The 16,174-nt window shown below is 44.3% G+C and overlaps 1 protein-coding gene across 10 annotated transcripts in view; it reads left to right on the forward strand.

Moving 5' to 3' along the window:
• The first annotated feature begins 243 nt into the window (after nucleotides 1-243).
• The window catches only part of USP30 (ubiquitin specific peptidase 30), a 35,514-nt gene continuing 19,583 nt past the window's right edge, over nucleotides 244-16,174 (forward strand). For 3 of the 10 annotated variants that reach the window (XM_019039393.4, XM_019039394.4, XM_055358972.2), the window contains exons 1-4: nucleotides 384-521; nucleotides 4,430-4,539; nucleotides 5,673-5,855; nucleotides 15,281-15,384. In XM_019039393.4, coding sequence (XP_018894938.1) covers nucleotides 439-521; nucleotides 4,430-4,539; nucleotides 5,673-5,855; nucleotides 15,281-15,384 — 480 coding nt within the window. In that variant the 5' untranslated portion in view covers nucleotides 384-438. Of the gene's footprint in view, nucleotides 1,803-4,429; nucleotides 4,540-5,672; nucleotides 5,856-15,280; nucleotides 15,385-16,174 lie in introns of all 10 variants that reach the window. The other 7 variants (XM_063694290.1, XM_004053852.4, XM_055358973.1 and 4 more) reach the window with 7 other exon arrangements.

A 16,174-nucleotide genomic window follows, 5' to 3' on the forward strand; every position in this document is an offset into this window, starting at 1 on the left:
TATTTCCACTCTGGCCACAATAATAACTAATTATAGCAGAGGCCTCACCCGACTTTCGGCTGTTGGCCTCCCTTCCCCACATCGAAAAATTCAAATCATGACCCAGGGTCCATCCTAGAAGTGTGCCATCTGTATTTATGAATGGAGCCTAAGCAAATCTGAAAACCAAGCAGCCCCAGGCAACTGAGCCCAGCGTAGCAACCGACGCCGGGGCCTGTTGCTAAGGGAAAAGAAAGAAAGGACGTGGTCCGTCAGCTATTGCTCTCCGGGGGCAGCTACTTCCGGTCCCCCTGGGAGCTGTCCTGCGGTCTACGTTCCCCCGAGGTGCTGGGACTGCGGCCGCAGGTTCCGCTGTCTCGGGAACCTTCGTATCCCTCGGTCCGGCGGCGGCGGCGGCGGTAGCGGAGGAGACGGTTTCAGGCCTCCGGTGCGGCTGCAATGCTGAGCTCCCGGGCCGAGGCGGCGATGACCGCGGCCGACAGGGCCATCCAGCGCTTCCTGCGGACCGGGGCGGCCGTCAGGTGAGATTTTGGGGGGCGGGGCGGCCGAAGAGGCCAGGACCAGGGTCCCCAGCTTGGGCCCGTGACGGCTTTTTCATGCCCTAGTTGGGGTCTCCAGGGCCCGCGCGGGCATTCTGGAAGCTTCTGCGTCCTTTAGGGTTGGAGGCCTGGGCCCGTAGGTGGGAGGACTGACGGGCTCCAGTCCTTCGGCAACACCAATTCTGTCTGCACTCCCCAGGTCTGTCAGTCCCTTCCCCTCCTGTCATTGTTCCCAGGACACCCGGGGCACTCCAGTCTTGTCAAGGCCCCTAATTCTGTCAGTGCCCTCAGTCCTTTCAGTGCCTCCTGGGCCTGCCAAGACCCCTCAATCCTTCTAGTATACCCCCAATCCTTCTGGGTCCCCCAATCATATCAGTTTCTGGACTGCCAGGGTTCCCCAATCTTGGCACGGTTCTTCTAGTCCTATAAGTGCCCCGGGCCTGCGAGCCCCGCGTTTTGTTAGTACCGCCCTCTATTCCTGTTAGCCCGCCCTCTAGTCTAATATGGATCCCCACTTCTGTCTGGGTCCCTGATGTTGTTAGTGTGAGTAAAGGCCCTTGTTTTGCAAGGGTCTCTAAATTGGTCAGGGCCCCTTTAACCTGTTAAGGTTGCTTGGTCCTGTTAAAGCCCTCCGTTCTTGTTAGGACTCCTCGATTGCCTGGGTCCCCAATCCTGTCAGGGCCCCCATTTCCCTCTTATTCACCCTCCCAAGGGCTCCAGGCTTCAGAACTGAGTACCCCCTCCCCCACTGCTGACCCCAAATGACTGAGACCTGTTGCTCAGGTCGGCTTCCTCTGGAACTGGAGCAGGTTTAAAGAGCTTATTATCCCAGGGCTGAAAGTCCTCGATACTTATCCTGTCCAGTGCCCCCATTCCGTAGATAGGAAGTGTGGCCCCATAGCTGACCTCATAGCAGAGTTGGGAGGAGAAGCCAGATCTTTTCACCCCCAGGCCCCACCACTCTCCTCGTGATGTCATTTTGCAGAGGAATGGAGTTTCCAAAGTCGCCACTTGTCCCTGGGTATTTTTTCCTTATGCTGCCAAAGTCATGGACAAGTCCTCTCTCCCATCCCCTTGACACTCTTCCCTTCAGTTTCCATCTTGAACTTCGTGGTTTTAAGCACAGACCTGGGGAGACAGACAGGCATGATTCAGAGCCATGTTCCTTCACTCACTGTGACCAAGTTGGGCTCTTAGTTTCTTCTGCTATAAAAATGAAAGTGATAGTAGAACCTGCATCTGTGGGGTTGTTATAAAAATGAGGTAAGATTGTCACAGGGCCTGGCAGAGAGTATGTACCCTTAAATATTAGTGTTTGATTAGGGGATTTTAAAGCACTGGTAAAGCGCCTTAGCACTTCCATGACAGTCCTTTATAATCTTTCCAGGCACCTTTGTGAACTCACGTATGGTGTAAAAGCACAGTGATGTATTAAGAAACTTCAAGAATACCTTTCACCAGCTGGGCATGGTGGCTCACACCTGTAATCCCAGCACTTTGGAAGGCTGAGGCAGGTGGATTTCTTGAGCTCAGGAGTTTGAGACCAGCCTGGGCAACGTAGTGAGACCCTGTCTCTACAAAAAAATTTAAAAATTACCTGGGCATGTGGTGTGCAGCTGTGGTCCCAGCTACTTGGGAGGCTGAGGCAGGAGGATCACCTGAGCCCGGAAGGTGAAGACTGTGTTGAGCTGAGATGGCACCACTGCACTCCAGCCTGGGCACTAGAGCAACTAGAGCAAGACACTGTCTCAAAAAAAATAAAAATAAAAATAAGAAAAAAAGAAAGAATAGCTTTCATGAATGATCCTGAGATTGTAATGCTTAATTTGTAGCAGCTAACATTTATTAAGTTCTTTCTACGTACTCTATGCATTCACACTTATTTAATCCTCACAACAGCCCTATGAGGTAGGTCTTATGGATTGTCCCCATTGTACAGATGAGGAAACTGAGGCTTAGAAGGTGAAGTGATGCCAAATGAAATAGCAAAGCCAGGATTGAACCAGAATAAGGTAATCCCACTTTCTTAACCAAGTTTGATGCATATTCTGTTGACTCTGTCCTGGAAAACAAATATTTATCTGAAATTCAGCTATCAGCTATGATACTAAGAAATGCTGATTATTATAAAACAGGGTCAATATTACCACCAGTGACTCTTCACCAAGTTAATGTTTACTGAACTGAAATCAAAACAATATTCACATGATCCAAATACTGGGATAATAATGTATTACACACACACACAAACATGTATGTATGCATGTGTAACATATATGCAGATACACATTACATAGCTATATACACATAGATGGTTTGTCTTATTTTGTAGAAATATATAACTTTGTATAAAAACAATGTTTTAAATTGTTGGTGAAATTTCTTAATATGTAGCAAAAGCATAACCAGTGTTCAAGTCAAGCCTGAAGTTAGGAAATCTTTAATTTTATAAATATCCAGCTCTTTTATACCATTGTATGTGTGCCCCTTCCCTGTCTAATATTCTAAAAGAGAAATTCATTTCTGTATATTTTCTCCAGTATTCAGTCATTCAATAAATATTTTATATATATATACACACACACACACATATATATATACACACACACACACACACACACACATATATATATATATATATATTTTTTTTTTTTTTGAGGCAGAGTCTCGCTCAGTCACCCAGGCTGGAGTGCAGTGGCGCACTCTGGGCTCACTGTAACCTCCACCTCTTGGGCTCAAGCCATTCTGCCTCGGCCTCCAGAGTAGCTGGGATTACAGGCACCTGCCACCATACCCAGCTAATTTTTGTATTTTTAGTAGAGACAGGGTTTCACCGTGTTGGCCAGGCTGGTCTCCCACTGACCTCAGGTGATCCGCCCACCTCGGCCTCCCAAAGTGCTGGGATTACAGGCATGAGCCATCACACCTGGCCTCAATAAATATTATTGAGAACCTACTATGTGCCAAGTATGATCTAGACACTTGAGCTCATTAGTGGGTAAAACAAAGCACATGCCAGTTGAGGGAGACAGACAACAAACCCAGTGCATTAAAAAAAAGAAAAAAAAACATAGCGAATAGGTTAATTTTATGTTAGAAGGTGGTTAAGTGCTATGGTAAAAAGAAAAAGTAGACACATGTCAAGGGGACAAGGACAGGTCCCGCTGATATGTTCAGGTAGGCCTCTTGAGAAGCGAAGGGAGGTAAAGGAGTGAGCCAAGCAGTGATCTGGGGGAAGAGCATTCTGAGCAGAGGGAACAGCAGTGCAAAGGCCTTGAGGTCAGAGCATTGGCTGGTAACGTTCCATGTGGAAGTGGAGTGAGAGGCAGAAAAGGAAAATAACTTCAGTTTTTCCTCAGAGTGAGAAGTAGCCTTTGGAATGTGATGATTTGACTTAGTTTTTTTTTTTTTTTTTTATGAGACTGAGTCTTTCTCTGTCACCCAGGCTGGAATGCAATGGCACGATCTCAGCTCTGTGCAACCTCTGCCTCCCAGATTCAAGTGATTCTCCTGCCTCAGCCTCCCAAGTAGCTGGGATTACAGGTGCACATCACCACGGCCAGCTAATTTTTGTGTTTTTAGTAGAGACAGGGTTTCAACATGTTGCCCAGGCTGGTCTCAAACTCTGGGGTTCAAAGGATCCTCCTGCCTTGACTTCCCAAAGTGCTGGGATTACGGGGATGAGCCACCGTGCCCAGCTGACTTAGATTTTAAATCCTAATGTCTAAACATCCTGATTTTCAAGATGTAATCCTATGACTATATATTACTTTAACTTGCAATTAGGTATTTGGTGGGTTATTTTGACAAAATGTTATTCTGTCTATATCTGTATATTCGCCTTTTGTGTTTGTGATGAGGGAAGACAGTAAACTTGTTTTCTTTTTTAGATATAAAGTCATGAAGAACTGGGGAGTTATAGGTGGAATTGCTGCTGCTCTTGCAGCAGGAATATATGTTATTTGGGGTCCCATTACAGAAAGAAAGAAGCGTAGAAAAGGTAAGAATGAGAACACTGCATCATGGTCTATAGACTTGACCCAGATCCCTGTTATCTGAAAACAGTACAAAGAAGGTGGGGAGGTTGGTCATATTTGTTCTCTGTATCTTTAAAATTAGGACTTCAGGTTTTCAAACAGTACTTTTACCGTTAGTCATTATTTTATACCATGTAGTAAAAAGATTTCTATTTCAGTCCCTCTCCAGACTGGAGTTGGAGGCATGCTTTGTAATGAAAAATGTCAAGCGGCATAATTGTCTAAGAAGTGTTCTCATTAGTACGGCAATTGTAGTTTTCAGTGGTACAGACTGACCAATTACATCATACATTTGTGTTCTCTCAGACTAGCTTGCTAGTAACTGGTAAAAATTTCAAGTTGGTGCCTTCATTACTAAAAAATTATTTTCTTATTTTTTTAAATGCTCCCTTTTGAAAGTGTGGCTCTATGTAACATTGATTAAAATTCAGCAAAGAAAGAAAGAAGAATGTGGTGAAATTTGATCATTGTTAAATCTGGGGACAGTTATAATTGAGGTTTATTTTACATTCTCCCTCCTTTTGTGTGTCTTTGAGAACTTTGATAATAAAAAGTTTTTTTAAAAGATTGCTAGCAGAAGAGAGAAGTATATTAGATTTCATTGATCTCTGCAGAAAGACTGATCAGAATTGGTATAGTGGTGTCTTTCCCAGTGATTGTTAAGATAAGAACAGAATCATTGTCCTGGGGAAGTAACAACAGAACAATTGTTTTCTTCTGTTCTGAGAAACATTGCTTTCCGATTAAAGAAGAAAGAGAGCATGTAGGGGAGAATGAGGAAGAGAAAAAGACAGGAGATGGTTACTAAGTGTTTTTGTACATTTAGGAAGAACCAAGCTGTGCTGGATACCATGATAGGTTTCAAAAATAACACACAAAGGGGACCTGTCCTTCTGTGCTTACAGTCTGCAGAGCAGTACTAGAACCAAGCCTTGGCACAGATAGAAGGCCTGGCCCCAGATCTCTGTGGATAAGGATCTTCTTGGATCGGGATTCCAAATTTAAGGCCACAGCGCAGGAACTCTGGGTCCCAAATGGGAGAGAAATTGATCAAATGTGATATGCTGTTCTCTTCTTCCCCCTGCTTTTTTTTTAGGGCTTGTGCCTGGCCTTGTTAATTTAGGGAACACCTGCTTCATGAACTCCCTGCTACAAGGCCTGTCTGCCTGTCCTGCTTTCATCAGGTGGCTGGAAGAGTTCACCTCCCAGTACTCCAGGGATCAGAAGGAGCCCCCCTCACACCAGTATTTATCCTTAACACTCTTGCACCTTCTGAAAGGTATCTAGATGGGAATTTCAAGGGAATTATGTACCTTTTCAAAGAAGTCCAGATGACAGAGACTCTTATAACAAAGAGTTAATACCTTATTGTAGGAAAAGATCATACAGATCATTATGAATAAAAAACACCAAGAGCCCAATAGATACAAACAAGTATTTTTTAAAAATCAAAGATGGAGGCCGGGTGCAGTGGCTCATGCCTGTAATCCCAGTACTTTAGGAGGCCAAGGCAGGTGGATCACGAGGTCAGGAGTTCGAGACCAGCCTGACCAACATGGAGAAACTCCATCTCTACTAAAAACACAAAAAATATTATCTGGGCATGGTGGCACATGCCTGTAATCCCAGCTACTCAGGAGGCTGAGGCAGAAGAATCGCTTGAACCCGGGAGGCGGAGGTTGCGGTGAGCTGAGATCGCACCATTGCAGTCCAGCCTGAGCAACAAGAGCGAAACTCCGTCTCAAAAAAAAAAAAATCAAAGATGGAACCATTTATTTTTTAAATTGTCAAGTTAATAACAGCTTTTTAAGGAAGGAAAGAAATCCACTGCCACATAAACAGTTTCATTGTAAGAAGTATTCTGGTTTCAAAAACATTAAAGTAAAAAAAAAATGCCCATTAGCCTAGAAAATAAGGTAATTCACAAAAGAAGTAATACAAATTGCTAACAAACTCAAATGTTCGACTTGACCATCATCAAAGAAGTATAAACAAAATAAAAATGCTGTTTTTTGCCTGTCAGCAAAGATTAAAAAACAAATTTGCAGCCCTGTCCAGCTGTTGGACAATACATCCATACACCGCTGAGAGGGGTGTAACTTAGTGCCACTTTTCTGGAAAGCAGTTTGGAACTACACAATAATAGCTTGCAAAATACTCAGTACTGTTTGACCCAGTAATTCCATGTCTGGGAGTCCGCCTTATGAAAATGGTTAGAAACGTAGATTGTGACTTAACTAGCCTGAAAAATGAAGTCTAAAAGCAAACAAGTTTAGGAATGGCTGAATGGTAGCCCCCAACTTGGAGAGTCGCAATATACACTGGCTTGGTAAAGGTTTTAAGAAATAACCTACCCAACTTTTTTTTGTTTTTGTTTTTTGAGACAGTCTCACCTTTTTTCCCAGCCTGGAGTGCAGTGGTACAATCTCAGCTCACTGCAACCTTCACCTCTCGGGTTCAAGTGATTCTTGTGCCTCAGCCTCCTGAGTAGCTGGGATGACAGGTCTGTGCCACCACACCCAGCTAATTTTTTGCATTTTTAGTTGAGACAGGGTCTTACTATGTTGGCCAGGCTAGTCTCAAACTCCTGGCCTCCAGTGATATGCCTGCCTCAGCCTCCCAAAGTGCTGGAATTACAGGCATGAGCCACTATGCCTGGCCCCAACTTCATTTTTATTTTTATTTTATTTTATTTTTGAGACAGAGTCTTGTTCTGTTGCCCAGGCTGGAGCGCAGTAGCACGATCTCAGCTCACTGCAACCTCCGCCTCCCGGGTTCAAGCGATTCTCCTGCTTCAGCCTCCCTAGTATCTGGGATTACAGCCGCATGCCACCACGCCCGGCTAATGTTTGTATTTTTAGTAGAGACGGTGTTCGCCATGTTAGCCAGACATGTCTCGAACTCCTGACCTCAACTGATCTGCCTGCCTCAGCTCAAAGTGCTGGGATTACAGGCGTGAGCCACTGCACCCAGCCCAACTTCATTTTTAAACCAACTTTTTGACTGTAGAACTGTTTTTTTCTTCATAAAATCTGCTGACATTCCATGGATATTATACAGAGCGCAATGTATGCACAAAGATCTCCAACACCTAATTATAATGGCAAAAGGAAAGAATGTAGATATCAAACAGAATCATTAAGCAATCACCTGTGGCCATACTACCCTGAACTTACCTGATCTCATCAGACCTCAGAAGCTAAGCAGGGTAGTGCTTGGCTAGCACTTAGATGGGAAAATGATAAAGTAATCGATGGCATACAGCCATTAAGAATCACTTTTATGAAATTTTTTTTTAATTTGGGTGAGGGCATTAGGCTGTAATATTAAATTTAAAGAGCAGCGTACAAAATATAATTTGACTTCATCAAGGTAGGAACTTCCACAGATAAAGACCGGACTGAAAAATACTGAAATGTTAGCAGTGGCCATTTTGGTATTGTGCAGTCATTGGTAATTTTAAAATCATTTTTGGAAAAAAACTATACTTCGACTTTTAACAATAAGCATATATTGCTCTCACTGTAAGGAGAAAATTGGATTTAAAAAACATTCAGCTAAATCGTGCTTCACTGAGGTATTTTCCCATGTGAGCTCTGCTTGACACAGAAATCTTTATGAAGCAAGTGTACTTTTCTGTGGAAGAGGTGACTTGAGAATAATTTCTTTTACTATCCTGTTTTTTTAGCCCATTCCTGGTTTAGAAAAAAAAAATGTGCAACTCGCTGCCAGCGTTCATCTAATTTTACGTAAACATGCTCTTTGAGGCCGAAGCAAATCTGACTGATTTTAAATGTGAAAATAGAAAAACTGTTCTTGGAGTTCTTTCTTTTTTTTTTTTTTTTTTTTGAGATGAATCTCGTCTTGTCACTCAGGCTGGAATGCAGTGGCGGGATCTCGGCTCACTGCAACCTCCGCCTCCCAGGTTCAAGCAATTCTCCTGCCTCAGCCTCCCGAGTAGCTGGGATTACAGGCATGCCCCACCACGCCTGGCTAGTTTTTGTATTTTTAGTAGAGACAGGGTTTCACCAGGCTGCTCGCGAACTCCTGACCTCAAGTGATGCACCCACCTTGGCCTCCCAAAGTGTTGGGATTACAGGCGTGAGCTACCATGGCTTGGCCTTTTTAATTTTTTTTTTTAAAATAGAGATGGGGTCTTGCTATGTTGACCAGGCTGGTCTCAAATTCCTGACCTCAAGTGATCCTCCCATCTTGGTCTCCCAAAGTGCTGGGAAACCAGAGGTGAGCCACTGCACCCAGCCATGTTCATGGGAGTTATTTCTGAATAGAACTTGTCTCTAATCCTAATGTAACAGAAATGTATATGATGTTACATTAGGATTAAAGACAGGAGTATTCTTGGGGCAAATGGGAAATGGGTTAAAAACACCACTCCAAAGATTTTGTGAAAGCTGAAATGTCCACATGGGTTACCCTAACCCTGACCTCAGCACTGCCCTTATCCTTCACATGGGACCCAGTGCTGGGAGCCAGAGCCATCCTTGGGCTGCTGTCCCAGGATGTCTGCTCATTTCTCTGCTTCTGCTTTCCAATGTCTCTAACTTTGGTTTAAAAAAAAAAAAAAAAAAAAATTTTTTTTTTTCAGACAGGGTTCTGTCTGTCGCCCAGGCTGGAGTGCAGTGGCACAACCTCAGCTCACTGAAGCATCTGCCTCCCAGGCCCAAAACAATCCTCCATTTCCGTTTCCCAGGTAGCTGGGACTACAGGCACATGCCACCATGCCTGGCTAATTTTTTGTATTTTGGGTAGAGACAGGGTTTTGACTTGTTGCCCAGGCTGGTCTCGAACTCCTAAGCTCAAGCAATCTGCCTGCCTTGGCCTCCCAGAGTGCTGGGATTGCGGACACGAGCCACCATGCCTGGCCTATAAATAATTTTTTAATTATACAAGTAATGCATGAATCAGTTCTCTTTGTAAAAGATTAAAGCATTACAGAGAAGGCCAAAGTCCCCTTTATCAATATTCAACCCTGCTCCCCTCCACCTTTCCCAAAAGGAAGCTATAGGTGAATCCTTCCAGACCCTTTTCTGTGCATTTGAATACATTTCTACGCATCCATAGAAATTACATATTGTGGGTTTTTTTGTTTTCTGTTTTGTTTTTGTTTTGTTTTTTGGAGACAGGGTCTCACCCAAGCTGAAGTGCAATGGTGCAGTCTCGGCTCACTGCACCTCAGCCTCCTGTGCTCAAGCTATCCTCCCACCCCAGCTTCCCAAGTAGCTGGGACTACAGGTGTGTGCTGCCACACCCGGCTAATTTTTGTATTTTTAGTAGAGATGGGGTTTCACGCTGTTGCCTAGGCTGGTCTTGAACTCCTGGGCTCAGGTGATCCACCCACCTCAGCCTCCGGTAGTGCTGGGATTACAGGCATGAACCACCACACCTGGCCTGTATATTGTTTTGTTCTGTTTGTGATTTACATGGCCAAATATAATACATTAGAGAAGCGTCCATTTTAGTACATTTTTAGTACATGTAGTTCTACCTCCTTCACTTTTTTTTTTTTTTTTTTTTTTGAGACGGAGTCTCGCTCTGTCGCCCAGGCTGGAGTGCAGTGGCATGATCTCGGCTCACTGCAAGCTCCACGTCCTGGGTTCAAGCTAGTCTCCTGCCTCAGCCCCCCAAGTAGCTGGGATTATAGGCGCCATGCCTGGCTAATATTTTTGTATTTTTAGTAGAGACGGGGTTTCACCGTGTTAGCCAGGATAGTCTCGATCTCCTGACCTCGTGATCCACCCGCCTTGGCCTCCCAAAGTGCTGGGATTACAGGCTTGAGCCACCGCGCCCAGCCTTTTTTTTCTTTTTTGAGTGTATTGGTCTTATAGTTTGTCTTCTGTGAATTGCTAGTTTATATCCTTTGCCTACTTTTTAAATTGTGGCAAAATATCCATAATATAAAATTTACCATTTTCAGCATATAGTTGAGTAGATTAAGTACAGCCACACTGTTGTGCAGCAGTCACGGCCATCCCTCTTTAGAACTCTTCATCATCCCATACTGAAACTGTACCCATGAAACAGTAACTCCCACTCTCCCCTCCCCCTAGCCCTTGGTAACCACTGCCCTACTTTCTCTCTCTTTGAATTTGACTCAGACCTCATTAAGTCATGAGTTTCCTCATATTTATAAGATGTACCTCATTAAGCGGACTCATATAATATTCACCCTTTCGTAACTGGCTTATTTCACTTAATGTCTTCAGGGTTCATCCGTGTTATACCATGTATCAGAATTCCATTCATTTTTAAGGCTGAATAATATTCTTTCTATTTTTTTTTTAAGACAAAGTCTCATTCTGTCACCCAGGCTGGAGCACAGTGGTGCGATCTTAGCTCACTGCCACTTCCGCCTTCCAGATTCAAGTGATTCTCCTGCCTCAGCCTCCCGAGTAGCTGGGATGACAGGCGTGCACCACCACACCTGGCTAATTTTTTGTATTTTTAGTAGAGACGGGGTTTTACCACGTTGGCCAGGCTGATCTCAAACTCCTGACTTCAAGTGATCCGCCCTCCTCAGCCTCCCAAAGTTCTGGGATTACAGGCGTGAGCCACCATGCCAGGCCTAGGCTGAATAATATTCTGTTGCATGTATATGCAGCATTTTGTTTGTCCCTCTGTCAGTCAGTGGACATTTGGCTTATTTTCATTCTTTGGCTATCATGAATAATGTTGCTGTGAACATTAGTGTCCAAATTCCCTGCTTTCAGTTATTTTCTGTAAACACTCAGAAGTAGAATTGCTGGATCAAATGGTAATTCTGTTTAATTTTTTGAGGAGCTGCTGTGCTGTTTTCCACAGATGGTGCACGATTTTATAATTCCACCAGCAATACATAAAAGTTCCAGTTTCTCCTCACCAACAGATATTATTTTCTGTTTTTATTGATAGTAGCCATCCTAATGGTATGGTAATTGCTTTAATTTGCGTTTCCCTAATGATAAGTTATATTGAGCATCTTTTCATTTGCTTATTGGCCATTTTGTCTATCTTTTTGGGAGAAATGTCTGTTCAAGTCCTTTGCCCATTTTTGAATTGGGTTTCTTTCTTTCTTTTTTTTTTTTTTTTGAGAAGTCAGTCTGTTGCCAGGCTGGATTGCAGTGGCGCCATCTCAGCTCACTGCGACCTCCGCCTCCTGAGTTCTAAGCGATTCTCCTGCCTCAGCCTCCTGAGTAGTTGGGACTACAGGCGCATGCCACCACGCCCAGCTAATTTTTGTATTTTTAGTAGAGACAGGGTTTCACCGTGTTGGCCAGGATGGTCTCAACCTCTTGACCTTGTGATCTGCCTGTGTCAGGCCCCCAAAGTGCTGGGATTACAGGCATGAGCCACCATGCCCAGCATTGTTTGTTTTTTTGTTGTTGTTCAGTTTTAGAAGTTCTGAGTTTATATATTCTGGGTATTAATCCCTTATCAGATGTGATTTGCAAACCTTGGTCACTTTTTTTTTTCTTCTTTGGGACAGAGTCTTGTTCTGTTGCCCAGACTGGAGTGCAGTGATGCAATCTCAGCTCACTGCAATCTCTGCCTCCAGGGTTCAAGTGATCCTCCTGCCACAGCTTCCCAAGTATTTAGGACAACAGGTGTGCACCCATCACCCCCGGTTAATTTTTGGGTGTTTGCTGTTGCTGTTTTTAATAGAGTTGATGGTTCACCATGTTGGCCAGGCTGGTCTTGAACTCCTGACCTGAAGTGATTAACCGCCTCGGCCTCCCAGAGTGCTGGGATTACAGGCGTAAACCACTGCGCCTGGCCTCATTCACTTTTATAGCTGCATAGTTTCCATAATGTCAAGACACCACAGTTTATTCAGCCATTTGCTTCCAGCTCCTTGTCAAGATAAGCAGGCTACAGTGAACATCCTTATACATATCCCTTTATGCACCTAAGCATGCATTTCTCTAGGAAAAAAATTGCTGGATTGAGAAAGTAAAATTGCTGGATTGTACAATATGAAAATATTAGTAGATATTGCCAAATTGCCCTATAGTATTTTAGACAAAGTTGGGTTAAAGGAGGCATTAAAATTTTCCTTTGGGGGGTAGTTGGTGGGGGGAGCTAACAGAAGGGCTGCGCGAGGGGTATGGGAGAAAGATGTGGTTCATTTCCCAACCCTGCTCCCTTTGTCCTGGGAGGGAAAGGGCTAGCCCCAGGGTATATACACACTGATGCAGAAGACTGGACTTTATTATTATTTTTTTAAGTGAAAGCAAGTTTATTAAGAAAGTAAAGGAATAAAAGAATGGCTACTTCGTAGGCAGAGCAGCCCAGAAGTCTGGGCTTTAAAGGAATCTTTCAAGGCCATTGACGGCAAGTCAGAAAGAAGAAACAGGCTGGCCTACTGTATCTTGGGAGTCACTGAACTTCCAGAAACTGCACTGAGAGGCAGGCTTCTACATTTTTTTCTCTCACACTCTAGCAGTACTGGTCTAGTGTAACATGCTGGGAAGGAGGGTGGCCAAGATCAGGAGTCTGCACCTGATGGCTCATGGGCCAAATCCAGCCCACCACCTGTTTTTGTCAGTAAAGTTTTATTGGAACACAGTCATGTCCATTTGTTTAGGTACTGCCTATGTCAGCCTCAAATAATCAAAGAGTTCAAGATCCAGCTAAAAGGGTTTATTCAAGCACAAAGTGTGAAGGCAGCTGTCTGGGGACACACAAATACCAGGAAATGGTGATCAGTGCTCCCAGTGTGGGGAAAAGTGGGGATCATTTATATGACAAAAACGGAGGTACTGAACAGAATTACAACATTTTCCATACAATGGCTAACATACAGATGTAAGATTTGATTGGCTACTATGGATTACACTCTTAGGGGGTTGCCTACCATTCTGTTGTAAACAGGTAATAATCACAAGGATCTCTATCTCCAGTCCATTCAGCCTAGGTTTGAGGGAAGAACAGGGAGTCTGGTTAACGTGTAACATCTCAACACAAAGGTCAGGAAGCAGTGGCCATGCGCCAGAGAAGAAAAGCAGCTGTGTTACATGACTGTTTCCAGCACTTTTTCCCTTGGCATAATGCATTTAGAAGGTCCTGAAATGTTATTTTCTTTTTACATCTATGGCTGCTTTTGTGCTGCAGTGGCAGAGTTGAGTAGTTGCAACAGAGACCATGTGGTCCACAAAGCCTAAGATGTGGCCAGGCACAGGGGCTCACACCTGTAATCCCAGCACATTGGGAGGCCAAGGTGGGCAGATCACTTCACCCCAGAAATTCAAGACCAGCCTGGGCAACATGGTGAAACTCTGTCACTACAAAAAATACAAAAATTAGCTGAGCACAAGGACATGTGCCTGTAGTCCCAGCTGCTCAGGAGGCCAAGATGGGAGGATTGCTTGGGCCCAGGAGGTCAAGGCTGCAGTGAGCCAAGATCATGCCACTGCACCCTAGCCTGACAGAATGAGACCCTGTCTCAAAAAAAAAAAAAAAAGCAAGCCTAAGATGTTTATTTTCTGGACTTTTACAGAAAAAGTGCCAATCCTTGGTCTAGAAGTAATTATAATATAAATTCATAAGCCCATCAAACTTTTCTTAGGCCTGATTCTACCTGTGATTGAAAAGTAAACCACTCGGGTGGGTGCAGTGGCTCGCACCTGTAATCCCAGCACTTTGAGAGGTTGAGGTGGGCGATCATGAGGTTAGGAGTTCGAGACCAGCCAGGCCAACATGGGGGAACCCCCATCTCTACTCAAAATACAAAAATTAGTCGGGCATGGTAGCTCATGCCTTGTAATCCCAGCTACTCGGGAGGCTGAGGCAGGAGAATCGCTTGAACCCAGGAGGCGGAGGTTGCAGTGAGCTGAGATCACGCCATTGCACTCCACCCTGGGCGACAGAGCACGACTCTGTTTCAAAAAAAAAGAAAAGTACACTACTCAAAAGACCCTTTAGGCTGCTGCATATAGCTTGATGCTTTGCCTTGAAAATCAGAAACTCAAATACAAACAAATACAAGCAAAGGCCTTGGGAAACAGCCCTGTGGAGAGGAGTGTAGCACCAAATATGGGGTTGGACTGGATGAATGTTAAAGGGCCCTCCCAACCTGAAAGTTGTGAGTTAAAATCATTTTGCTCAATAAGAACCTTGCAACAAATTTATATTGATGATGATAGTTTGAAGATACAGGAGTCAGTTACTTCATTTAAATGCTGCAGCCTCATGAAAAATTACATTCATTCAGTAAACATAAATGCCTAATAGAGTACTAAACATTGGGTAAAGCTACAAAGAATGATGAAAAATACCTAATTCTAAGGTTAATCCTACAGTCCTTAATTTTTTTTTTTGAGATGGAGCGTCACTCTGTCACCCAGGCTGGAGTGCAGTGGCACGATGTCTGCTCACTGCAAGCTCCGCCTCCCGGGTTCATGCCATTCTCCTGCCTCAGGCTCCCGAGTACCTGGGACTACAGGCATCCACTACCATGCCCGGCTAATTTTTTTTTTTAATTTTAGTGGAGAAGGAGTTTCACCATGTTAGCCAGGATGATCTGGATCTCCTGACCCTGTGATCCGCCCACTTCGGCCTCCCAAAATGCTGAGATTACAGGCATGAGCCACCAAACCCAGCCTGCGGTCTTTAATTTTTAATTAACTTTGATATGTTATACTGTGCAAGTTTTCTGGTTAGTTGTTATGCTGATGAATTTAATAATTGTTTTACCTTTTTTGTTTCCAGCCTTGTCCTGCCAAGAAGTTACTGATGATGAGGTCTTAGATGCAAGCTGCTTGTTGGATGTCTTAAGAATGTACAGATGGCAGATCTCATCATTTGAAGAACAGGTGAGTACAACATTTGAACAGGTTTAGCTTGGAGAATCCTTTCCCCTAGTGACTTGGGGCCTGACCTTACAATTGCCTGGCCCCAGTGTACATTTCTGTGACATTTTAGACAACTTTAGTGTTCTGGGACCAGAGTACCAACTTTGTTCCTGCTCTCATGATCAGAGGGGAGATACAGCTGTTTTTCACTCAGTGGTTGGAAGGTTAGCGGGATGGGACATAAACACACAGTTGCCAAAGAGCAAAATCTTTTTAGTTCTTGAGTGACTTGGCACTCCAATAAGTGATAGGGACACCTGGGTTCTTTAGAAAGAGGCAGGTGACTTTACCTTGGAGGCCCAGAGGTTTAGGTAAGATTTTTCTGGACCACACCCTCATTTTTTAAAATATCAATCTTCAGAGCTTTGCTTAAAGTAGCCCGAAACCTCAAGCAGATGTCATATCCAATTTCAAGGCCGTATTCAGTCACTCCCACCTCCCTTTTCCACAACTACAGCTTTGCTGTCTTCTTTGGAACTTGGCCACTCTCCTCCCCGCCAGACCGCTGTTACCAACAGCAAGTCTGAAGCAGAGGCCAAGAGAATGAAGTTCTAGAGATGAAAAAATCTAGCCCCCAGTGACATACAGGTGCATCCTCCACAGCCACACTTCCAAGATGGCCTTGTCCAGCTTTGTGTAGGCGTTGTCTGCCGCCACTGTCCAGAGAAATGGGAGGCGGCATCTTGGACCTCCCAAAACTGTGGGGCCGACGTGAGGGGCATCGAGAGACTTTTGGAAAGGGAGGTGGGGA

This window comes from Gorilla gorilla, chromosome 10 (assembly GCF_029281585.2).
Source record: "Gorilla gorilla gorilla isolate KB3781 chromosome 10, NHGRI_mGorGor1-v2.1_pri, whole genome shotgun sequence".
NCBI lineage: Eukaryota > Metazoa > Chordata > Mammalia > Primates > Hominidae > Gorilla > Gorilla gorilla.